At 56.9% G+C, this 24,484-nt stretch overlaps 4 protein-coding genes across 4 annotated transcripts; 1 reads left to right on the top strand and 3 right to left on the bottom strand.

Annotated features, from left to right (window-relative positions):
- Window positions 1-628: 628 nt before the first annotated feature.
- On the top strand, window positions 629-1,657 carry EsH8_III_001219 (uncharacterized protein; the record flags this gene model as incomplete). Its single annotated transcript, XM_083262944.1, has 2 exons — window positions 629-977; window positions 1,119-1,657. The coding sequence occupies 2 exons, from the start codon at window positions 629-631 to the stop codon at window positions 1,655-1,657; spliced, it is 888 nt and encodes a 295-aa protein (XP_083123431.1).
- Window positions 1,658-4,801: 3,144 nt separating this feature from the next.
- Window positions 4,802-6,482, bottom strand: EsH8_III_001218 (uncharacterized protein; the record flags this gene model as incomplete). The annotated part of the gene is made up of 4 exons (XM_083262943.1): window positions 4,802-5,454; window positions 5,680-5,913; window positions 5,977-6,150; window positions 6,272-6,482. 4 exons carry the CDS (start codon window positions 6,480-6,482, stop codon window positions 4,802-4,804), a joined length of 1,272 nt encoding a protein of 423 aa, XP_083123430.1.
- Window positions 6,483-18,311: 11,829 nt separating this feature from the next.
- Window positions 18,312-19,783, bottom strand: EsH8_III_001217 (major facilitator superfamily domain-containing protein; the record flags this gene model as incomplete). Its single annotated transcript, XM_083262942.1, has 2 exons — window positions 18,312-19,607; window positions 19,682-19,783. The coding sequence occupies 2 exons, from the start codon at window positions 19,781-19,783 to the stop codon at window positions 18,312-18,314; spliced, it is 1,398 nt and encodes a 465-aa protein (XP_083123429.1).
- Window positions 19,784-20,919: 1,136 nt separating this feature from the next.
- Window positions 20,920-22,882, bottom strand: EsH8_III_001216 (cytochrome P450; the record flags this gene model as incomplete). Its single annotated transcript, XM_083262941.1, has 7 exons — window positions 20,920-20,973; window positions 21,041-21,870; window positions 21,924-22,064; window positions 22,118-22,159; window positions 22,212-22,415; window positions 22,467-22,479; window positions 22,532-22,882. 7 exons carry the CDS (start codon window positions 22,880-22,882, stop codon window positions 20,920-20,922), a joined length of 1,635 nt encoding a protein of 544 aa, XP_083123428.1.
- Window positions 22,883-24,484: the final 1,602 nt, after the last annotated feature.

Below are 24,484 nucleotides of genomic sequence, written 5' to 3'. Positions count from 1 at the left end.
CTGCAACACCACCACACGCCAGGCTGAGAACTGGCCGGTTCAAACCCTCAGCAGACATGTCGCCCAACCGGAGAAAGAAGGTTCCTCGAGCTCAGGGGCCTGCAGGAAGGAGTTAGGATGACTGATAAGACCATCTGGGCTTCAGCCTCGCGGGCGCGGTTTCTCCCCCTGGGATCGTCCAGGAGCTCAGAGCGCTCGCTAACAAAACATGCGACGTGCCGGGTATCAAAAGTTTCAGGAGCTCGCCAGAGCTTCTCTCCCCGCCCCCCTTCCCCCCCTCACTTCTGGCGGGAGCCAGGTCGCCATAAGCATGTTGGCCACGTTTTTCCTTTCCTCTGTCTTGCCTCCTTTCTTCTCTCCTAGCTGTCAATTCTGAACCCAATCTTGCATCTGCATCTGCATCTTGCCGTGCCTGTACGACGTCCTGAACACGCTTGATCCTTGCTGCTCGTTGCTTCTTGCGCCGCTTGTACCTGCAAGTCGTTTCTTCTCTTGAGACGGCCTCTTTCTAGTCTTTGCGGGAGGAGCCCTCTTTGCATACTACCCGCACGCATTGCCATACATCCCCTCCCCACATAACACGCTTTTTTTTACTTCTTGTTTGCAACAGTGATCGTCATCGCCCATCATGCTGGCAAGCCTGACGACCAAGATCGCCATGAGGAAGGTGGGCCTCAACGCCAAGAGCTTCGACTTTGGCGGCGGGTCGACCGACTCCAAAAGCAGCAAGAGCGGCTCGAACCCGGGGCTGGATGACGCCGCGGCGGACGAGGGCTCGGGCGGCTGGCCGGCGTGGATGTCGATGAAGTCGCTGCCCATCACCGTCGCGCCGTGGTTTTCCCCGCCGCCGCCCCCGGTGCCGGTGGCCGAGGCCCCCAAGGTCGGCGACCTGGCCCCCTTGGACCGCGATAGGAAGCTCGAGTTCGGCCGGGGCCGGCCCGTCCTCGTCGTCTTCCTCCGCTGCGTCGGTTGCGCTTGTATGTCTTAACCACCACAACCCCCCTTTTCGCCCCTATCACAAAGCCCCTTACCTTACCGACCCCGGTCTTGACCGCGGCCGTTGTAGACTTGCACTTCTAAACCTTCATGGCTATCGACTAACACTCACGGCTGCGTAGTCGCCCAAAAGACCTTCCTCGCCCTGCGGGCCCTGGCAAACAAGCACGCCAACTCCCTCACCTGCATAGCCGTCTCCCACTCCTCGCCTGCCGCTACGCAGAAGTGGATCGACATGTTGGGAGGCGCGTGGAACGTCCAGGTCGTCGTCGACGAGGACCGTGCCATCTACGCGGCCTGGGGCCTGGGGTTGGGGTCCGTATGGTACGTCTTCAACCCCACGAGCCAGGTGCAGGGGTGGAAGGAGAAGGGGTGGCTTGGGGAGAAGGTCGCTGGTGCCATCCAGAAGGGCGGCGGCCCATCATCGTCGTCGTCGACCCCTGCACCGATCCAGAGGAAGGGGACGGGTAGCGGCGGTGTCGCGGCGGAGGCCCCGGTGGCGGAAGAGATCGAGGGGCCCAGTACGGTCATGGGGAACAAGTGGCAGACTGCGGGTGCGTTTGCGGTCGACGGGCGCGGCACGGTCGTCTGGGGCGGGCAGGCGTTGAGGGCCGATGACCCAATGGACTTGGAGACTGGCGTGAAGATCCTGGGCGTGTAGTGTTCTTTTTTTCTTCTTCTGTTTCTTGGGCGTAGAAGGGGGGCGGGGGCGGGTTGGATTGGTCGGCGTTGGTGATGTTTGGTTCAAAAACGCATCGTTGGGTTGGTAGCGGGTTTCAATATCAAAGTCCCTATTTTGAAATGGCTCTGAGCAGGGGTGGTCTTTACTTTTCAACCCTTCCTTTTCCCACCTTCTTCTCTCCCCGTCAAGTCGGTTGGCCAGTTGGTACTTTCCGTGTGTTTCAATTTCCGTAGAAGCCTCCCGCGGGCGGCGGAGGGAGGATGGCCACATCGGCGAGCGTCACATTCGGAAAGGGGCGGGGTCGGGGCTTGGTTTTTTGGCCCTCTTGGAAGCGCAACCAACCGCGGGCCCCAAATCTCGCCGCAACGAGTCCCGTACCGGCTTCCCGGAGAGGAACTGGCCGCCGATCCTGACCAACACGACATCTCGCGAAGGGTTGGGAGGCGGCCAGGAACAGCCGCCTGTGGTGCGGTGCCTTGCCGCTTGGCTGTTGTATCATGTTCAGGTGTGGCCCGCCCAACACACACACACGACGAACGACGCCACCGCGTGCCAACACGCCCCTCGTCCAACGAGCCAACTGGGCACGCCGCGAGCCCCTCCTCTCCTCCCTTGGGACCCAAAAATGAAATCATAAAAAGTAGAAGAAGAACGAGTTACCTTTGCCAGGCCTCGTCCGCTGCGACCAGCTCGTCCCACTGATCTGGTCCCAAACATCCCCCTTGCAGTTCCATCTGCAACGCCATGCGATGTAAAAATGGCGCTGCCACTATCCCAACCAACCCCCCCAAGGGCGTTCCAACAGAGTAGATACCTCTTCTCTGCATTTCCAACACTTTTTTTTGAGAAAGGAGATCCCTTTGCCCCTCCAAAGTCACGACGTATTGGCTACAACACGAGGAAACGGGCTTCCGATATAATGCCGACATTCTCATAACCGGACGTGACCAACAAATGAGGCACGTGCGAGACAGGACTTCATACACGCAGAGAGAGGGGAGGGAGGGGGAGGGGTTGGAGATGTGTAGTCCGAAAGAAGAAAAAGAAAATTCCAAGCTGAATCGAGATTGGGAACCCGGTCCGAAACAGACCAATCTCGTCGTCGGAGTCTGTCATGACATGAGGCCATACAAAAAAAAACGCCAACGTCGTCACGAAAAAAACGGGCAAATGAAATGTGACTCAGGGGATCGGTTCGTGTCTTGCCCAGGGGGGTTGGTACAACCAAACAAAGTTGGCATACCTCGAGACAAGATCCAATTATGGCTATGACGAGAGTAAAAATAAGACTTTTGCAACCCTCCGGAAGGAGAAGAGGGAAAAAGAAGTAAAATTAAGAAAAAAACCAGGGTAGGAAGAAAAGGGGGGGGGGGGGGGGGGGGTTCCCGCCGAGGAAAAAAAAATGAACTAAAAAAAAAAAAGGAAAAAAGAAACCCTTCCCGCGCTGAACTGGACCGGCTCATGTTGAATATGACGTTGTGGAAGGTCTTGACAAAACATCTTAAAACACATATTATTCCAGACCGAAACGCAGCCATCAAAACGGACCGGGGGGAGGGAAGGTGGTAAGAGACGGGATAGGGTCCAAAACGAACGGAACCTCCCGTGGCCTAAGCCAAAGGGCCGCTTCTCGCCCGACCGCGCCGCGACTGGCCCGAGATCCCCCCACCCGGGTGATGGTCAGTGAGGTGTGTGCCCGGTTCGCATCGAGGCCAGTGTCTGCATTATCCCGTCCCCCATCCCAATCGTCCGTGTGCACCATCGCATCACATCACCGTCCGAGCGGTTGGCCGCGGGGTCTTGAAATTTGGCCGCATCTCCTGCCTACCGGTACACTGTTGGAGATAACAAGAAAAGAGGCAAGCTAAATTACACCCCCACGTACGCTAGGCGTTCCCGTTGGCCCGCCCGACCATCCGTCACCGACGCAACCCATGTTGATATACATGATCCAACGCAACGGCCAGAGTTTAAGCATCGCCAAACCAACCTTGTAGACCACGTACACATCCACACCTTGCTTGGTTCATTAATCTTGTCGTGATTGCAAGCTTGGGTCAACGTTGGGACGTGCGAAATACACCAACTTGGGGGGACCAAAAGCATGTGTTTTTCATTAAGTTGCTGCTCCTTCCTGAGCAAGCGTGCAAAAGAGCAAGCATCCCATCCCATCTGTTCCGTCTCCAACGCAACCCATGATTGATGATCTATCCGCATCCCCTAACAAACCCCGTCTTGATGTAGTCAAGTCCCCTTCATTCCCAGATCAAAAAGGCACGAGAACCCATTATTACCCGATGCTCCGGTGTTCCCAGAGCCATCAAGAGCTGAAAAGGCAGAAAAACTCCCATGACGCGACTTCCGGTAGAAACACCTAAAGCACAAAGCAAGGAAAAGCCCCCCCCGAATGAGACCCATAACACCCCGAATCCCAAACCCCTGTTTTTGTGATTTTGTCGCCGTGTGAAAAGAGAGTCGTCTTGCGTGCTTGTGCCAACTCCCCGGATGTTTCCCAGTCCCAACCCATTCGAGTCAAACCAGTTGTCGGAATCCATGCCCACGCCAATGTATGCTCGCGAATCGAATCATAGGTTGCCCTCCGACGCTTTTTGGCACCCGAATCATTCCATGCCCAGCTCCGAAGGACAACTGTCCAAAAAAGATATAAAAAATTTGTCGCCCTGCTCCGTGCTCACCGTCGCCAGAAATCCCAGATCATCCGAAACAATCCCAGACGCTGTGATATCCCGCCGCAGCTTGTGGCCAAAACCGAGGCAACTGTTAACCCCCCTCCACGCCCTTTTGACATGCATCTCTTTTTCCCTTAGCAATACTGTCAGACTCCAAGATTGCAGAATGCGGTCCCTGCTGATGGTGTGAAAAGAAAACTCCTCAAAGATGCCGAAAGACACCCTCACTCCGAGTACCGTGTCGAACCCGAGGTATATATCAAGTTTTCCGTGACCGGGGCAAAAGTCAATCGAGGCCAAAATCAAACTGAAAATCCACACACACACACACACACACAAACAACCTGTTAATCAAGCCCCTCCTCGTTCAATCCTTAGTTGCGCCGCGTTGTGATTTCGATAGGGGAGATGTGGGATTGGGCATCGAGGTCTTCTAGCCCCAAACGCTAGCCGGAGGCTGGCTCAGGCCGGAAGACTGAGGACCCCAAACCCCGCTTCCGCGACCCCAGCCGCCGGGAGAGGCCAGAGGGGTGGTGGACCTCTTCGAGTTCGAGGTTGACGCTCCGGTCGGGGTTCCCGAAGGTCGGGTGCCGATAGGGGCGACCGTCGTGTTCATCTGCGCCGGCTTGGATCCGGCGGGAAGCTCCTGACGCGGCGGGGAGCCGCCAGGGGACGAGTTGTTGGTACGGGCCGCAGCCTGGCTCACTGCCGACTCGAACGCGCTCTTGTTGCTGTTGGACGTGTTGGGCTGAGGGCTCGCGGTGCTGCCGGGGCGGGAGCCCTGCTCGCCCGCAGGCCCGACGAAGGGGCCGGGGGTAGCATCGGTGGCAGAGACGGGCGTGTGGGCGTCACCATGAGGAGGCGGGCCGCGGGCCGCGTCGTAGGTCAAGGGAGACTGCCCGCGCAGGCTGGACGGGCCGCTGTGGGTCGGGGCACCGGGGCGCACCACGCCGTTCTCATCAACGTAGCCTCCCTTCTCGGCAAACGGGCCCTCGCCGTACAAGGCGCTCCGCTGACGAGCGATCAGCTCACGAGTCTCCTCTTCGGACATGGCCTTGGCGCCGTAGGTAATGTCCGAGACGACAGCTGCGCGCACAGTTGATTAGCATGGCTTCCACCGAAATCTCGAGATATTACGGGGAAGGGGTGGGCAGGAAGATCTTTCAGGGAGACATCTCTCGACAGTAACATGACGGGGCAGCAGGATGTGCATGATGGTGAAACCCCTCGGCCTGAATTATCTATTTTCTTCTTTGCTGGTTCCCCCTTGGAATACGGAGTTTGTGTGCTATACAGAAGAGGGCGGCCTACTTCGTTGGTATTGCTGCTCAGTGTGCAGGTTTCGCAGCTCCCGCTCCCGTTGAGCGGCCATCCTTCTCTTGGCCTGCATCATCTGTTCCGCATCGTTGGATCCTCGGGAGGGCTGGTGGCGCTGAGAGGCGTAAAAGTTCTGAAGGTTCGAGTTGGGGTGGCCTCGGGCATCATCGAACTGGTTCATCGAGTGCGGTCGGGGACCGGGACCGGCTCCGGCTCCCATGCGTCCGGCTGCGCATTCGAGGTTAGCACGGCAAGGCAGCGGTGATGCCCGCCAGTTGCGAGCAGACTTACTGAAGTCGAGGGATTTTCTGGCGGGACCAGGACCAGCGGGGCCCATCTTGGGGCCGCCGGGGGTTGGGTACTCACGACGACCGCCCATTCCGCCGTATGACTTCCCGCTCTTGGCGAGATTCTCGTATGCACGATCAACCTCTGTAGGCCTAGCAGTCAGTGTCCGTACCACATCTATAATATCATCTTGTCAGTACGGCCTTCCTGCGGGCGACGCATGCCAGGCGAGAGTCCCCCAAGAGACCCTGATCGGGCCTTTCGCCTGCTGCGCGCCAGAGATTTCGGTGAGACCTACCCTCAAATTGGTAGAAGAATGCGAAGTCGTCCTGAGGCGTGGGGCCGCTGGCACCTGTTGGCGAGAACCTCGGGTCAATTCCGGCGTCTGGCTTTGCGATTTGGTGTTGCGACAACTGGGACGACTCACCAGCACGGACAGGAGGCGCCTGGTGTTCCCAGTTGTTTTGGCCCGGGTTGGACCATTGCGGGTTGTTCTCGTAGTAGGACATGGTGATGATTGTGTTTGACCGAGGTGAAACCGGGTGAAGACAGTTCTTGTCTGAGAGATCGGGAACGAGGGTGCCAAAGAGGTCGCCGGGTTTTCTGCGTCTTTGCGAAAAGGTCGGATTAGTTTGATGTCTTCTCACAGATGCGTTCGTGACCAAAGGCGCGGATGAGTAGCCTTGGGGGAACGGTGTCGCAAAGGGATGGTTTGGAAGGCGCCGTGGTGTCAGGGGAGAGGCCAACGGGAGGGACAGGGAAAATAATTTTTTTTGGGTATGGGCGGCGCCGCGCTTAAATGTCTCGCGGCTTTTTTTGCGCCGGGGTTACAGCGAACAGACAGGGAAGCCAACCACTCACCGAAATGGAAAAGAGGGCCGGGGTTTGTTTCTCGAAGTCGTTGCGCAAACTCGGGTCAACGGCCAACGTTGGATTTGCAGAGGAAAAGAAACAAAGAGTTCGATTTTCAGACGTGCGAGAGTCGTCTACAGTGTTTGGAGGGCACACTTGGTCGAATGTGGCGGCGGCGTTGACGTGTGCGTTTTGGAAGGGGGACGGGAAATCGGGCAAATAGAGTGATGGGGAAGCGACGGCGGCGGCGAGCCTGAACCTGACGGGTCGAGTCGGATATGCCTATATCAAGACGGTGCGGCCAGGGTAGACTGAGCGGTGTATCAGGATATGCTTCGCTGAAGGGTATGGTATGGATGGGTCTTTGCCCGACTTTGGACCGTGGCAAGAGATGGCGGAGAAGCAGCGAGGAGGGTAGGGCAGGGAGGACAGCCACAAAGAGAGTGATGATGATGGCCTTATTTTTTTATTATTTTTCTTGGTTTGCTAGCGCAACCGGTCCCGGGTGGCAGGAGTAAAAGAGGCGAGAGGTGAAAAATAAAAATAAAAAAGAGTGGGAGAGCGATCGAGGGAAGGCAACCAACGCGGGCACCGGAAGGTCAGAGAAGGGTAAATCGCTGTCGACGGAGCAGGCTTGCGTGCTGCAATTGGGGAGTTCGGCAGCGACGAGTCTCCAGCCAAGGAAAGAGTGGAGGAGGAGGAGGTGGAGGAGGGGGGGGAATACCAATGTGAGGTGAGGTAAGGTAGGGGCAGGGCAACAGGAGAAGGTAGGGGGAAAGGAAGGTGCCAACCGGGAAGGTACCTGAAGGAACACTAGCACCGTGAGGAAAAAAGACGCTGGGGCAGGCAGGCAAGGCCAAGCACATACGCTCACACATACACCACACGCACACGCACACGCCCATGCCCACGTCCAACTCCCACACGTCGAACCCCCCTCCTCCAAGGGCAGGGCAGGGCAGGTAATAGGTATTGGTACCACAATACCTGTATGGGGGTACCTGCCTGCCTACCACCTGCCTACTACCTACACTGGTCCTTGGAAAGAAAGTGGAAGCCGCAGATGGGCAAGGGGGAAGGAAGGGGGTGTGCACCATCAAAACTGCTGCGGGAAAGAGCGGCCTGGTACTGGGACATCAACTGGGAATCTGGGACGGGGGGGAGGGGGGGCAGGGGATGACAACTGGACTCTGAACGGCACGCTAAGGTAAGAACGTGGACTGGCGTTGGGAAGGGGGGTGGGGGTGGCCGAACGGGAGTCGAGAGGAAAGGTACAGACGGATACAGATGCAGATACAGATACAAGATACCTCTTGCGTGTTGTAATTGCTCCTTCTCTCTCCAACTTGCTTGTTTCTACGGCGTCTCGAACTCTGGACCACGCCCGATGCATGATTGATTGTTTGATTGATTGCACCCAACCGGTCAAGGGACGGGCTGCAGGCGCGGCCGGGAGTGCAGGTGGAAGATACCCGTGCCTGCGACCGCGAATTCCTCCATGGCAGTTCTCCCTTTCACTCCGTGTCCAGGAATTCTCAAGTGTCCAGTGATTACTCGCCGGCATCCAGTCCTGAGCGAGGGAGCCTGCCGCGACACGACACAAAGCTGGCAAGGCGAGGCGAGGCGACATGAGACGAGACACTTTAGAGGCACGTACCATACCATATCATACCATACCGTACCGTACCGAACCATAGTCGTGGCCGGATTTGTAGAGACGAGGTGAATCCTTCCCTCGTGCTCTCTGGACTGCGGCCAGGTTGACCTCGGAGATATTCCTCACCAAGTGCGCCCTGCTTGCCACCACTAGACCTGGCTTGCCCAACCCATCACACTCACCACACAGGCCCCTTCAGCGAGGTATCCGTACTGCAGATGGCAGCAGAAAACATGCGAGTAGCTACGGATATGATGCATATGGAGAGTAAGGCAGGCAGCCCGGTGGAGCGGAGAAGAGGGCGGGCACAGGGGCGTGTCGGAAGGAAAAAACCGCCGAAGGAGCTGACGGACGGGGATGGGGATGGGCGATGGGCTGGCAACTTGTAAGTGACCTGCTCCCTGCCCACCCAGCACTTGCGAATGAAAATCCATGTCGTCTGTCGCACCTCGCCTGCCGTCTGCGGTCTCGGGGATAATTAGGATTTTGATATCGCGTGGGCTAGACGCAATCAGTTGAACAGATGTATCCGTAATCTCTGAGTGATCCATCAGCAAACCTCAGGGGGTGAAGTCAATGTCGATAAAAACCGATCCACCGGGGAAGCATGACAGTGAGATTGGGATGGAGATGAAAAAGAGGACATGCACCCTCGTCTGTTTATCACTCTCCTCTTTTGCCACACGCCTTGCAATGCTCCAGCCCTACTTGCTGCAGGTGTGTCGCTGTTTGCTGACCGTGAGATTTATGTCTTTGACGAGGCACACACCGTTCGAGTCGTTCATGGCGGGAAAACGAGACGAGGACAAACACGTCGACTCCAGCACCCCATCATCCATTTCAGGAGGGAAACCACACCCCCGTGTACAGGGACAGAGGAGGATACGTACCCCGGGCAAGGTCGTTCCCATCAGAACCTCCATCCTTGCGCTAGCGCCGTTTCGACTTCACTGTGTTGGTACCTCCATGTGTCTTGAGTTCCCGTCTGCACCGTCCTTCTTCCCGGACAATTCCATCCCGATCTTCATCTTCCATTCCGCCTTGTCCCTTGCCCTCCACCCATTGATTCCTCGTCTCTGCCTCCTCGGGGCCCGACGGTGGCAGCAATAGACACGGAACCATCACCATCCCCTCAGTAAGGTAGTGAATGGGCAGGACGTACGTAGACTGCAGTAGATGGGCACGATCCACCTCGTTCTTCGGCGGACTGCCCAGCAACACTGACTGAAGATAATCTCGACGACCCGAAATAACGACTGGGCCGTTCGTGGACCAATGCGTGGAGTACACCCCTGTCAACCACTTAAACCTCTGGTAGCCCACCGGCGCCAAGGAGAAAGAAGTCTCCACGTACATGGCGTTCCGCGGTCGCCATACATGCGTACACTACATACACTACGGAGTGCACTCCTACACCACGCTCGTAGCCATGTCGGGTACGTACCTTGTCCGTACTTTTTTTTTTTTTTGCCCTCCAGGTTGTCCTCTGAGCATGTACGGATAATTGCTGCCAGAGCAGTTGGACTGAGGTCCGGTCCGACACCCCACGCACGCACGCAACGCACGTACGCTCTCGTCTCGTCGTGTCTGGCTGCTGGCTGCGCTTACATTGCAGGACGGATTGCCTGGAAAACCATTTGCGGTTTCCAGAAGGCATGGCCATTGCAGGGCATGCGCATCTACACGTGCAGATGCGGACGGATATGGGCGCAGGGGAACATGTTTCCAGCTGGACTCCAATGGCCAGCACATACGACACCTCCCTCATGTAGCTGCCACACACTCCCTCCCGACACACATTCGACGACACACACCCTCAGCTCAGTGACGACAAAATGCTTTTTGCAGTTGGACAAACCCACGATCCCAAATGCTTTCCCCGCGGATTGCCATTGTGTCCCTTCATCACTCCTCAATCTCTCTGACTCCCGCCACCCATTCTCCAACCCCCATCCCCCCAAATCACTCAAACATGTCACCAGCTCACACCGAAATCGACAAGCTGTTGCTGCCATTCACATACGAGACCACTCAGTATCCCCGTGCCGCCATCTCACATGCTGCTCATCTTATATCTCTGCCCGACTGTGGACCGACCAAACATCCCAGCCAGTTGAGCAGTCAGCCATCGTCATCATCGATGCTGTACGGCTGGTACCAGGTAGGCACTACATACCGATGCCCATCCAAAGAGCAAACCCCAAACAACCCCGACCTCAAGGCCGAGCCGTTTCCTCATCAATTGCACCCCGGCATCAAAGTGGACCGCAAATCTGCCCTCTGCATGTTCTACCATACATAGCGGTAGGGTACTTCTCCGCCTGGGGGGTTCTCTTCTGCGAGCCTGCAGGCAACCCCCTTTTCCTGATATTGCAACCGCCGCTAATCTTGTCCCAACTCTCAGAGCCTGTACACTACACTACGTACAGTGCCTGCGAGACCCCAACTTAGAAGCATCGTGTCGGTAATTAGCCTCTGTGTCCATCTCTCTTTGGGTGCATCTAGCCCCGGCGGCTACGCGCAGCTTCGGACCCAGTAGTTACGTCAGTCAGCTAAGACCGCAGCCCGCTCCTGTTGATGCGATTTGGTCGGTTAACGTCTCAAATGGGATGGGCTCTCTTCGTCTTTTGGCTACGCTCCTTCACATCCGGAAGTCGTCTTAGGTTGGCTTGCCTTACCCGCTAACCACCCACCAGGTACCGACCCCGTGTTCGACAACCCTGCCTTGCCTCGCTCCGTGCTTCGACCAGCTCAGGCTTGTCGACAAGGATGCATCGGCTTTGGCCGGCAACCCTTTTGGCCGCCTGCCAATACACGTTACGCAGCTGTCGAGTCGGAGTGTAGGTGCGACACCCATTCGCAGCAACTCTCTGTCACCAAGCCCACCACCACCACTACCTTGCCAGCCCCAGCCATCTTCTTTGCTTTCCAGATGCTGAGGTATGTTCTGGATGACTGACAGGAAATACAAATCGCCCCCGCAGAGTGTTGCAGCGCCACGCCTGATCCCCGAGAGCCGTTGGGTATTCAAGTCCTGCTCTCCTTCTAGTAGACGGAACTTCCGCCGTGTCCCCCTCCGTTACCCACAGGTCATGCACAGGAAGGACCTCACGGACGGCGGGACTCCGTCGGCAACGGAACGCGGCAACATGTTTACTGGCAACAATCGCCATTGGGTAGACCCAAAACTTCAAATTGGCCATTTCCAGAGCATCCGCATTCTTGAGAGGAGGACGGCAAATATTCAATGGCTAATCGTAATATTGACTGCCCGGCACGAGTTTGATCTCCGCCATCGCCGCTCGGCTACGCGCTCCACACCGCAAATCGCCAGTGTTCTAGAAGTACGGCCATTTGTCCCCCATGGCCCCGGTAGCGGCCGCCAATACCACAACTTTCGGATTGCCCCCCCTCTTCAGGTTCGCGCTGCGGCCCCGGTCCGTCCTCAGGCAGTCAGCGTCCCAAGCTCTGGCGGCCAGGTCCCCCAATCTCTGCGTGATCCACTCGTCCTTCTCCCCTGATCCCGGGTCTCTCAAGCTTTTACGATTCAAGTCATTGCAGGTTGGCAGCTGCGCCGTCGAGAATCAACTAAAACCGTGCGATGTGATCAGACCATCATCGCCGACACGAGATACAATGTCCGCGGCGTACGCTCGCCGTTGGTTCCGCTCGGTTGCTCCAAAGTACAATATCGAAACGGTTATGGGCATGGTTGATCTCGATTCGGACCAACGTCTCCAGCGAATGGGCAGCCGCGTAACAAACCGAGGAGGAGAAGGGAGAGAGAAAGAAAGAGGGAAAGAAGCACACAATGGGATGCTGGGTGATTGGGTATGCAGTCTGGGCATCTCCGGATCGGAAACGATTATGACCAAGGCTAGACGGCCAAGCTGATGGGGCAAATCATCTTTGGAATGCGAGCTGCAAAAACATTGTCTTGAAGCACCTGTTGCTGCCAGAGACACAGCGGACTACCCCCCGTGCCGTCATATCTGCAACATGTGCAGTCTGCAGCAGGTCATCCCACGTCGACATCAAGTCACATACTGCCAGGCGCTTGTTCGCCATGCTCGCTGAACGGGGCCGGCGGATGGTGGATAGCCACTACTGCACGGCAAAATTTCGGCATCAATGGCGACGCAGTTGGACAACTTGTCGCTTGCCGACGCTTCTTGGAACTCTGTCGGCTACTGGAGCCCTCCTTGGTGGATGGAAGATGCGCCTCTGCTTCTTGAAACTTCAATGGAACAGTTTCTAACTCTGTTCTCTGTCGAGTCGGGAAGTGGATCCTAGGAGACATCCCTGAACCTGCTCCTTTGGCAGCGGCTAGTCTTCGCTTTTGACCAAATTGAACCCTTGGGTTAAAAGGAGCAGAGCACTCAATTGCCCGGGTTGCCAAGCCCATTGTATGACCATGGGACATAAAAAAACACTCTCAGAGATGATGCATAGGTTTGTCTCTGTCTCGACTAGCAAAGAACAACCCGGCGATCTGGGTAGCCTGGCGACGGCCTGCCGCTCAAGGAGCCTGGTTCCCATGTCGTTTCGTCAAACCTGCCATGTTTCCTTTCGAAGAACGACGAGAGGTTCGCCAGGCTGAATGCTACTCCTGGGCGGAGCGGATAGCTGGCCGATACCCGCCACGGTGAAATGGCCGACATAGAGCGACAGTGGAGAGGTGGCAGGAGTCCTCCCACCGTGTCAGCTCTGATCACTCGCACGGGGAACCCTACTTTCTTGGGGCTGGCGCCACAGGCGCGTTTTTCGATCATGTGCAGTGTGTCATGGACCAGAAGGGTTGGACACTCTCAAGCATGCCACCTCCTCGAGCGCTGGCTCGGCTGATGTGGATTGGCTAAAGAGCCTTTGACCTCTTGGTGGGCGATTGTCCCGACAATGCCGAGCGAAACTGCGCCGTTGATTGATGCCGCCTAGCTAGGAATCTGCAAGATCTCGCAACATAGTTCAAGCACTCTCATTGACGACGAGAGCGACCCAGCCAGGCCTTTGCGGCCAACTTGACCATCCTAGTTTCCACATACGGCAGTCTCGGCCAACGAGTATAAATACAAGATACCTAAGTCAATTGGGTACCACGCGGGGTGCCGCAGGGTACTGAGCATCTCCCCGAGTTCGCGCCGCTGCCCCTCAGCTATTCGTCGATGAAGGACATACACGCGTTGCAACTTTACGGCAGTCCATTTGCGTTTTCGAGAGTAACCGTTGACAAGTGACCAACGGTCATCAAGACCCTTGCGCACAGTTGGTTGACACGAAGAAGAATTTGAGCAAAAGGACGACAGCGGCTCCGCCTTGGCTACAAAGAGCAAAGGGCAACAGCCCGGCAAGGAGAGGATGACAAACACGAAGCCGAATCTGGGATGAATTCCGGCGCAACGCTCCAACGGCCCATCACCTCCCAAAGTCGCTGACGAAATCCTGGTGCTGGGCCGGCGGGAACAAGGGTCTAATCCCGCTTGGCTGCTCTTGGACTCGCCGCCCAGAGACGACTTAAACAAAGCACTAACGCTGCATGTCACCAATTGCACCCGGGCTAATTTTCTGGAAGCGCCGTGGTCCCTCGTTGTATTAGGACGCGACTCGTACGACGCGCTGATCGAAATGACGGGGCGTGATCGTCAGCTTCGGACCTGGGCTCTTCGATTTCTGACTGTCTAGATTACGAATTTATCGTAAAGGCGAACCACGATTTCCCCGGTCCATTGTGGTCTACCAAGGGCAGCCTCGACTCCCGACTAGACATTGCTCACCGGTTCGGATGGGGGCCCCCCCAGATCCGGCCGGGCAGTGAGGCAGTGCCGGTGACGCGGACAATGATAACCCGATCTGGTTGCCCGGACGTCACCCGCAACGTCGTACGCAAGTGCGGACCGAATATACGGCCTGCACTCGCGCTCGACTTCTTACAGCCCCCAACTCGTTCGCCTTCAGAGTGCGGACTACCAGGACTTGTATTCCAGCCTGTCTTTAGTCGCTACCGAGGTTGCCACACCACTCGCGCGCACGCCGTAGAGCAGATGGTCGGGACCAGCCTTACCGGTGATGGCCGTCGCATGGATAGGCAGCTCCCAAGGTTGCAAACCCCGCATGCGCCGACATGCAGGTTCTTTCTACATGGTACTTTGGCATCACAGTTGGATGGCCAGTCAGAGCTGACTAGATATGCTGCCGGAACGGGCTCATCCCATCCGTAACGGCGCTTGTGGTGTCCTGCGAGCTTGAGCAGGTTGGCACATTTGCCCGTTCAAGCTTCTCTCGGACGAGTTTCCCCCAACTGGAGTCTGGCATAGGGGCCCAATGAACCCACACGGCCCAACATCAAGCCTCAATTGTGCTATCTGCGAAAACTCAAAAGGTGGGGTGCGGCCAACGCATCACCTCGCGGTAGATGCACGCACTTCCTCTACTTCGGATGAACCCGGCTGATGGCATGCTTCCTGTCAAAGAACATTCTGGTTGGCGGCATCCCCGCATCAATTATTGCGAGCATTAGCACCCAACAAGTGACCTGCATTGGTTTGTGTGTGCCCCATGCATGGTGCAGTCAAGTGCTGATGATATGCCACTCGGGAGTTTGACAGAGACTAAAGGTCGGCGCAGGTATGTTCGCAGTTTCCGGACACGAGCATAACATGTCACTGTAAGCCCGGCCTCAAAGAAGGTTGATTGCATCGGGCATTCGCAACATCGAGCATTATGCTCGATGTTGCTTACGCACGAGAAGACGAGACCTCGAGCGGTCTGGCAGTCGGGCAAGCCACAGCAAAGCCGAAAAGCTGTGCAGCGCTACAATGGCACTGGATGATGCTGTCGAGACTCTGAGAGCTGGTGAATATATTGTTTTCTCTCTTGGTACGGCTGAGAGCGTAGTGTACCGGCAAATTCACCCATTGTTTCAACCGCATCTCGTGTACTCCTGGCCTACCTATGGACTGCGGCGCCAAGTCAGCCCAGGAGGCCAGTGGCCTAGAGAGTGGTGATGTGTCAACTTTGGTTCCTTTGGTCTCATCCATGGTTCTGCATGTGTTTATATTTCGCTTCCAACTCTGGTGCCCGTCGAGACTTTGTCGAATCCCCACGAGGGCTTCGCGCACCCCTGTTTGAGCAACCCCCTCGGGCCTTCTCACGTCCGGACGGACTTCTCGAGTAGCTCATCTGTGTTCGCACGCCTTCTTCCAAGCGTCTTCTTCCTATTGCATGCTTCTAATGGGCATTGGCTCGGGACGGGTGCCCAATTCCATCTTTGGGTACTCGCCTTCAACCCGCGTCGACTTGCGATGCCCTGTTCATTAACGTGAGGCACTCGTCCCGTAGCTGGGGCGCTGCCTGATATAAGTGACGACATCCAACACCGACTCGAAGACGATTGTCTAATGTTGGAGATATTAAATATGTTCGGAGTGCCTTTTGGGCGTTCGTCTACCTCGTCTCAAATCAGTCTTGTTCGACTTTTCCTTTGGGGCCTCGAGCAAACTACCAAAAAAAAAAAAAAAAACCAAGCGTAGTTCATAAACGTCCCCAGATGCTTCTCTTTTCTTCCAGTCTCTACCCCCTTGCGCGGGGTCATGTTCCCGTCAAGCATCCTCTAGATTCCGTCAATGTCCGTCACACGAGCGCGAATATACGCGGGGGTATAAGTCAAGACCAACCGATTACAACACTTCATAGTAGCTTCTATGTAATGTAAAGAAGAACGTGTAAGGTGCCATCGTCACCTCAAAGATCTAGGGAATCACATGCTCCCTCCTCCGACTCCTCAGAGAACCAAGCAGCACAGGGAAACCTAGCAGAGAACCTCGGTACTAGTTATAAGAAAAGGAAACATATTCCCCCCTCCGAAGAGGAAAAAGAAAAACAGAGTAGCGACTGGATCTACGATCCCCGTCAAGTTAAGACGCTCTCTCTGTCTCTCTCGGGTGGCTGCATGCCCGCTTGCTTTGCCTCTCAGCCTCCTTCGCCTCGGTATGCACATAGCCACCAATAGAAGAGGCCGAGACACGGCAGAGCAGCGTTGGGATCATGTCGTACAAGGGGGGGGGGCCTCCCCATTTTGTTACGCGGCCGCGATTAGCATTTATAATTTTAAAAACAAGAACAACTGCATGATGAGGATAGGTGGAAGAAGTCGGGCAAAAGACACACGCACGCACATCCCTGCACGAAATGAAAGAAAGGGATAGGGACGGAGAGGAGGCGGCAAACGTAATACAAAATAAAATAAAAAAAAGAAGAAGAAAAAAGTGTACTGACGACGGGACTTGCACCCGCAACCTTTGGATGAGGGAGCCTCCCCTTTTTCAGAAGTAGGAGTCCAATGCGCTACTATTGCGCCACGCCAGCGAGTTTTAACCATTAGACCACCTGGCCCTCTTCTGGCTCGTCGTTGTTTGTTGAATGGAAGGGACGGGCAGGTGCTTCAAGAAGGGAAGGCGCGAGCCGGGAGAGGGCATGCAGGTGAGTTGGCGGGGGAGATGTGTGTGCGTTTCGTTTGTGGAAGACAACCGCTTAGGGGGGAAGACGTGGATGGATGGGAAGGCACGACAATGTTCATGGAGACGTTATCCCCCCCCCCTCAAGGCAACGATGGAAATCAAAAGCAGGGGAGAGGCCCGGGGTACCGTCAAGAGCAACGCGTCAACAACGAAAGACTGTATGTACCACAGCCTGGATGGAAGATCTAGATGGGGCTCTCCTGTGGGCTTTTCCCTAGTGGGACATATTCAGGAGACGGTATAAGAGCGAGAGGCATCCCCAGAGCCCGCAAGACGGACATATACCCCATGCTCGAAGAAAAACAACGTGCTGGCGTCGCTTCGGAAGCTGTGGGTTCATGGGACGGCGAGTTGTGCGGACACGGTGTTGGCCAACGCTCACGTGGCGGAGCCGCATCTTTGCTCCGCTCCGGGGGGTTTAGTTTTTTGCCGGGTTACATGTCACAGGGCCCTCGACGATGTTGAGCCTTTTAATTTATGTATTGAGGCATCGGCTCCTTATCACGCGGTGGTGTTTGCCGGCAGCATCGTCAGATACTGCCCTGCACGGGCAGTCTCCTACTTGATATCGCTGGCCCCCCCCAGGCGACGAACCCCTGGGTCAGTTACTAGGTAGAGTGGGCTCCTTGCTCCCTCCCCGCCTCATCAACGTCTCGGGCCGGCGCTTCACGTCCCCGATCAGGGTCCTCCAAGACTTGGCTGCGAGGAGGTGAGGGAATCATCTCGGCAATAGGGGGCGGCGGGGGGGCGGCGGGGGGCGAGGCTTGGTTCCATCCCTGCCCGCGGACAATGTTTGATCCAAACGGAGAGGGGGGGGTAAAGGGTCGGGACTACGAACCGGCAGGAAAAGAAGGAAAGAAAGGACCCAATGGAGAAGACGCACCCTGCCGAGCCCGGAGCACGCAGGTAGTGCAGTCGCCGCGGGGAAGAGGTGTGCGAGAGCTCGGACGGCTTGTCTCCTTGCTTCTCGCTCCAAACATCTAGGCATTTGGTGAAGTAATAGATTGAAGCAGCCTACATCCCAGACCAAAACACTACGCACTCGGACGAGCCTAGCTCGTGTCTGTGTGGAATATGAAGGGGGGGAGGGGGCAGAAAGGTCTCACGGAATCGTCAACGTGAACCAACGAAATGTTTCATGTACAATTACATTCGTTTGAGTTATCATACATCCCACCCGGACCATACTCCTAGATAAAGCCCACTCCGCCAAGTTAGATGTACAGTGTATAAAATATCAACAGAAACCCCCACTCTCCACTCAACAACATTGGCTGCGATGGCAACCACACACCTGTGTATATATAGATACGCTTCTACGCCGTCTTCTTCTCGGTGGCGGCGGCCTTCTTCTTCAACGAGCCGGGCGGCGTCTTCAGGCCGGCAAACACCACCGCCGTAACGACGGCCATGCCCGTGGCGCCCATGGTGTACGCGGCCTCGCGGCCAGCCCACCAGTAGACGCTCGTGAACAGGATAGGTCCCAACCCGCGACCAAGCTGGCCCCAGCTGCGGAGGATGCCGAGCTTGCCTCCGCGCTCGCCCTCGGCCGCCTCGAAGCTGCTCAGCGCGTTCAGGCCCGTGACCACCGTCGCGGACGTGACGGCCAAGCACGTCGCCGCGGCGTACAGTCCCGAGGTGGTGGTGATGCGGCCCAGCAGGATGAAAGACGCCAGGCAGGCGACGACGCCAATGCGCATCGACAGCAGCGGCGGGAGACGGCGCGTGACGCCGCCCTGCAGGATCGAGGCGACGAGACCGACGAAGCCGAGCAGGCGGCCGTTCTTGGCGGCGCCGAAGGCGAAGAGCTCGTAGGTCATGAAGGAGAGGGACGACTCCATGCCGGAGAAGAAGAGGAGGAAGACGAAGTGGACGGCGTTGAGGATGAAGTGGGAGTTTGTTCGCTGGATAGGGGCCGGCGCCGAGGCCTTGTTCTTCCCGTCCTTCTTGCCAGCGCCGCGGCCCTTGCCCGTCAGCGCGGGGAGGGTCTCGGGGAGGCAGAAGTAGAGGTATATCGTCTCGGTCAGGATGAGGAAAAGGCTGAAGCCGGCGGCGGTGGCGAAGGGGTTCTCCTTGACGGTGCTGATGCTGCTCAGCCACGCGCCCAGCCCGGGGCCAAAGGTGAAGGCGATGGAGAAGCACGCGCCGATGAGAGCCATGGTGGACCCTCTGCTCTGCTCGTCGGAGATGTCGGTGGCCATGGCGGTCGCGAGCTGAACGTTGCCTTCGGACAGACCGCCGACGATGCGCGAGGCGACAAAGGTGCGGAAGTCGACGGCGACAACCCACAGAAGAACGGAGACGACGTTGCCGCACATGGAGGCGAGGAGGGCGGTACGACGGCCGTGACGGTCCGAGAGGTGGCCGATGAGCGGGGAGGCGATGGCCTGCAGCAGGCTGAAGAGGGAGCCGAGGGCGCCGCCGAGGAGGACGATATCATAGCGCGAGTCGATGGGGCGGGCAAAGGCGGCCTTGTAGCGGTTCAGGCCGGAGAGGACGGACTGGAGGAGGGTCGCGGGCCCGGTTGCGTTCGCGGTGTCGGGGCTGGCTTCGCGGTCGCGGTAGAACTCGAGGAGCTGCGGGAAGAGGGGGAGGATGAAGGTGAAGGAGATCTAGCGGGGTGGGAGGCTTCAGTCAGCGATCAGGCCCGGTGGCGAGGGGTCGTATGAGGGAGAGGTTGGAATACCAGATCAAGGAGGAGAGAGATGGCAATGACTCTGAGGACGCGTTTGCGCGTCGAGGGGTCGACTGCCGCCGCGGGCGACGGCGCTGTCGTTGCTGTTGCCATGGTTGCGGGCCTGCCCTGGGTTTATCGTAGACGAGGATCGTGAGGAAAGTTCGGAGTCGCAAAAGGAGAACAACACAAGTTTGGCCGTAAAGAAGTAGGGCGGAACAAGAAAGTATAGAGGCAGAGAAGGAGAGGGTCAATTACAAAAGGAAAGACCGCGATAGCGTCAGTGAGGAAAAAAAAAGTAATGTAGATGGGAGAACGAAAACGAGGGCAAAGCATAAGAAATTGACGGAACAAGGACGTGGTTGTGTGACGACGCGGGACGACAGGTGACAACGGAGGGGGACAGCGTGGAACATCCAAGCTCCATCCATCGATCCATTCCTTCATTCATTCATCCACCTCACCACCTCACTGCCGCTCTAGCTGCCGTCACCGTACATTGCAGAGCATGGAAACATGCTCTCTGGCTGGAGCCACTGCGGAAGCTGCAGTGGCCCCTTGCCCCCTGAACTGTACTATGTATCCAGTCGGTCCAGTCCGATGTTTCAGGGTCAGGGGCGCACTGCGAGGCCCCACCGAGCACCTTGAAAGCCCTCTGGAGGTGACGCTAACATCGGACGGCACCAAGTCCGAACCCAGCGCCCAAAGACGCGGGGCCGGGCCTTCGGGGCCTGCTGGCCTCCCCGAGCCCGGAGAATTGTAAGCTGCATTTTGGCCGCGTTTTATTGGCCGCGCCGAGGTGCGCTCCACATCCCTACCCTCTTTCTCTCACTCACTGTCTGTGTAACGCGCTCATCTCACAAATTATGCATGTACGAGTGAGAAAGAGAGAGAGAGAGACCTGATCCGATCATGTTTCTGTTTATATCTAGCGCAGTAATACGACTAGCTTTTGCTGCCATCCGAATGGACCGGTCCATTCATCCTCTCCGTCTCACCACATCGGATCGACAATAAGCAGTGCTCTCTGCTGTCAGCAATTTAAGCCCTTTTTCAAGCCAAGCCCGCCGGAGGTCAATGCAGTTTGTCCGTAGCCGGCCAAGCTTGTCCTTTTGTCCCCCTCCCCTCTCCCAAACGACGCCAAACCTCAGACTATCGCAAACCTAAAGCCATCCTGACAAAGGCAGGCACTGCCCAATTTTCATGCACCGCCCAATGGCAGACCAGCGCTCCGGTTAGCGCACATCTGTTTAACCAGCACCGCTGCTGCCACTGTCAAACACGATGCGGATCCCCCTGGAGTTCTGGGTTCGCGCGTTACGTTAGCTACGCGGGCTCCCAAGCTCGCAGCCCTCCCCTCTGAGAACGTACCTTGTAGGGAATGGGGATGAAGTAATCCGCCGCCATCTCGCAGTCCCTTACCGTCGTCTCAAACATCTTGAGAACCCCCACGTCGCCTTGCCGTCGGTCGCCCATCTGCGGCCCGCCCACGATGCCACCTCCGCCCCATCGTCGGAAGAGCTTCGCCAGCATGAGATACAACTCGGCCTGCGCTAGCTCCATCCCCAGACAGACGCGCGTACCGCCGCAGAAGACGGTCAGGTACTTCTCCAGCCGCTCGCCGCCCTCGGCCCACCGTTCTGGGTGGAAGCCGAAGGGGTCATGGTAGATCTTTGGGTCCGTCTGCGTCTTGTACGTGCTCATGCCGATGACGGTCCCCGGGGGAAGGTGAAAGGCCTCGCCGCTCTCCTTGTCACGGTAGACCAGCGTCTCCTCCGGACAGACACGCGCCAGCCGCGAGCTCGTGCCGAAGCCGAGTCTGAGGGACTCTTTGACGACTCCCCTCAAATACGGCAGGTTTTGCAGCTCGGCCAGGGGAATGACGGCGTCGCGGTCCGGGATCGCGACGAAGAGCTCGTCGCGGAGCTTGCGCAGTGCCGACGGCCGGTTGAGGAGGTGGAATGTCGCCAGGGACAGCGTCCAGGACGTCGTGAGCGTGCCTCCCTGCACGAGTATCTGGCCGTCCTGCGCGAGACGCGATACGGTCTTTTCCTGCGGGGGCAGAAGCTTCGAAGAGAGCATATCGTGGAAGATTGTAGAGTGGCTCACGTCGAGCTGCCACTTGTCTGTGTTCTCCGTTGTTTTGATCTCAGCGATCTGGTCCTTGATGTCGTTCTTCATCTTCAAGAACCCTCCCCAACCTGGGTCTGGTAAGCCAAGGTGTGCCGGATGCTCTCCAGTAATTTCTTCCTACCTGGGACAAAACGCCCCGAGAATGACTCGGGCAATGCGTTGACCAACGTCAGAGCCCAGTTCATGTGCTTGATCATCGGACCTAGGTGAGTCCCCACGAGTAAGTTATCGGTGACCTCCTTTCCAAACGTCTCGTCCTCAACTTGGAGTCTGGTTAGCTTCGTTGACATGGGCCGTTGCTCGGGTTGGACGCACTAAGATGGTCGCTTCGGGCAAAGCTGTACTCGTTGATCACATCTAATAATGTTCGTTACCAAGGTCCACGATAAGCTTCACGGGGCTCTCCTACCGTTGGTGAAGGCCGAAAACGGGTACATGACGTTCAACGGCTCCTGTGACTGCTGGCTACGCTCGAGTAAACGGTTAAGCAGCGCATCAACTCTCTCCTCGATGACTGGCTGTAACTTCCGAACCGATTGTGTAGAGAAGAACGGGTTCAACGCCGAGCGCCTCAGTTTGTGATGCTCGTGGCCTATAGTCGCCAAAGCACTCTCTTCGGTTTGTCAGCCCTCCACACAGGCGTTCAAGTCCACCAGAGGCTTACCGGGTGATCCAAACTGCGATGTGAATCAGCCACGAACTTGTCTCCCACACATTACAAGGACGCACCTGCTTGGCATAGAACGGCCACTTCTCTCGAAGTCGGCCTGGGCCCGTGTACAGCTCCGGGAAGAAGTCGGGGTCGCCGACGTGGACCTCCCACGGGTTGATGCGGATGACGGGCCCATACCGCCGGTGTAGCTCGATGATCTTGAATGTGTATTGGCCCCCAAGGATGATGTCGTAGTAGAACTCGTAGTACTGTGTAAGTGCCGCCAGTCTGGGGCCCGGGATATGGGCAATAGGGCTGAAGTACAGCCGCCGGAGTCCGAGCTGAGCGGCGTAGATTAGCCAGACGCCAAATAGGAAGCCTGCGAGCTGCGTAGCAGTCAGGTCTGTACATAGGTATTGCATCGCCATCTTTCTTTGGGGATCGACCGAGGCGAACAGAAACGTGCCCGGAGAAGCAAACCGCATTCCAAGCATTCCCCGCGAGGAACGGCGCCCGCCCGCCGGCGGACGGGAACTCGAGATATATCAGAACCCATCTATCCCCACTTCATGGCGCCGGGATGCATCGATACGTGCTTAAGGGGAGGAGGTGGCGTGGCGTCTAGCCATGACGAGGCGCACAGCGAAGCTATTTGGAACGGCCTAGCGTTCTCAACCTGTAGTCTAGCACGGGCGACAGAACTAGCCTGCCCGGAGCTTTTAGTTGGCTTCCTTGACCTGGTTGCTAAGGACTCAATAACCAGGTACTGCACCGGGGGGAACAAACCCACCCCTGTTGGATGGTGTCGTAGATGGCGCAATTGCCAACGAGGCCACCTTGAGTTGCGGCTGATCTTGCAGGACGCTATTCCCGTGTCGGGGCAAACGCCCAGACATGTCTAAACGGTGACGATTGCGGTTCGGGGCACAAGTGTGGCAACGGGTCCTGGGTGAATCGGGGGGCGCTGAAAAAGTCGCAGAATGTTCGGTCTACTCTGGATTTTGGCATGAGACGATACACATGACCCAGGGTGCCATGCGACAACCTCGTCTTCGGGCGCTGGACTTGGAGGACTTGATTTGCCTTTTGCGGGATATCTTTTTTGGGGCCGGCCATGTGTTTGATCATTTGTGTGGCAACATCCGCACATCAATATGTGTGCCGGGTAGTTAGTTAGCTGCGGTGGAAAGTCCCGTTGACGCGGGACGCTTAGCGGCGAAGGTTGCTTTAATCTACGGCCGTCTCGCCTCCTCTTCTCCGGAAGGGACCAAGGCGGAACTCTTGCTTCTTGGATCTCGTGGGGTTGGACCACATCGACACTTGGCGTGATTGGGGGTGTAGGAGAGAAAGTTCGTCTCCAACCCCGAGCGGACGGAGATCTGGGGATGGATGTGGAAGGACGGTTGTCAACCATGGGTGTCAGACTCAAGGCCAGGTCACGCAAGAAGAGGCTCAATCCAAGTCGACGTTGGGAAGCGAATGTCTCGCTGGGAATCCCAGCACGGCCACGGCCAATATGGCCATGCACCTTTTCCCTGAACGAGATGAGGTCGATATTGACTTCCAAGGCAACCAACCAGGCTGCCTTGAAGAGAGGGGGGGGGGATTATAAGTCTGACCCAAACATGCCGCCAAAAACAGGAACACCCCCTCAGACCCTGTTGCATGAAGGCAGCCAGGAACGGCCGACGACGTCGAGGAAATGCAGGGTTCTGTTTCGAGAGCGGCGACTGTCTCAATTTCCCCCAAACAGTCCATACCATTTGGGAAAGAAGCTTAGGAAAGGCATGTCTTAGAGGCGGCCGGCCCAGTACGACGGCCCCAAGGCAGTAAGTGCCAGCAGCAGCACCACCAGCAGCAGCAGCAGCTATGCCGCAAGGATAATGGCGACTTTCATTCTGACCTTGGCCTGAAAAGTCCCTGGATCGGCCGCTGTACAAAGTTAACACAACCAGCTCTCGGGGACCAATTGTGGGGACATGGATGGCCATTTCGGGGCTCCGACAACAGACAAACTAAAGTTGTCAAAT

Source organism: Colletotrichum jinshuiense, chromosome 3 (genome assembly GCF_051148585.1).
Source record: "Colletotrichum jinshuiense chromosome 3, complete sequence".
NCBI lineage: Eukaryota > Fungi > Ascomycota > Sordariomycetes > Glomerellales > Glomerellaceae > Colletotrichum > Colletotrichum jinshuiense.
Note: the sequence above shows the minus strand (reverse complement) of the source record. Positions and strands in the feature narration are given on the sequence as shown.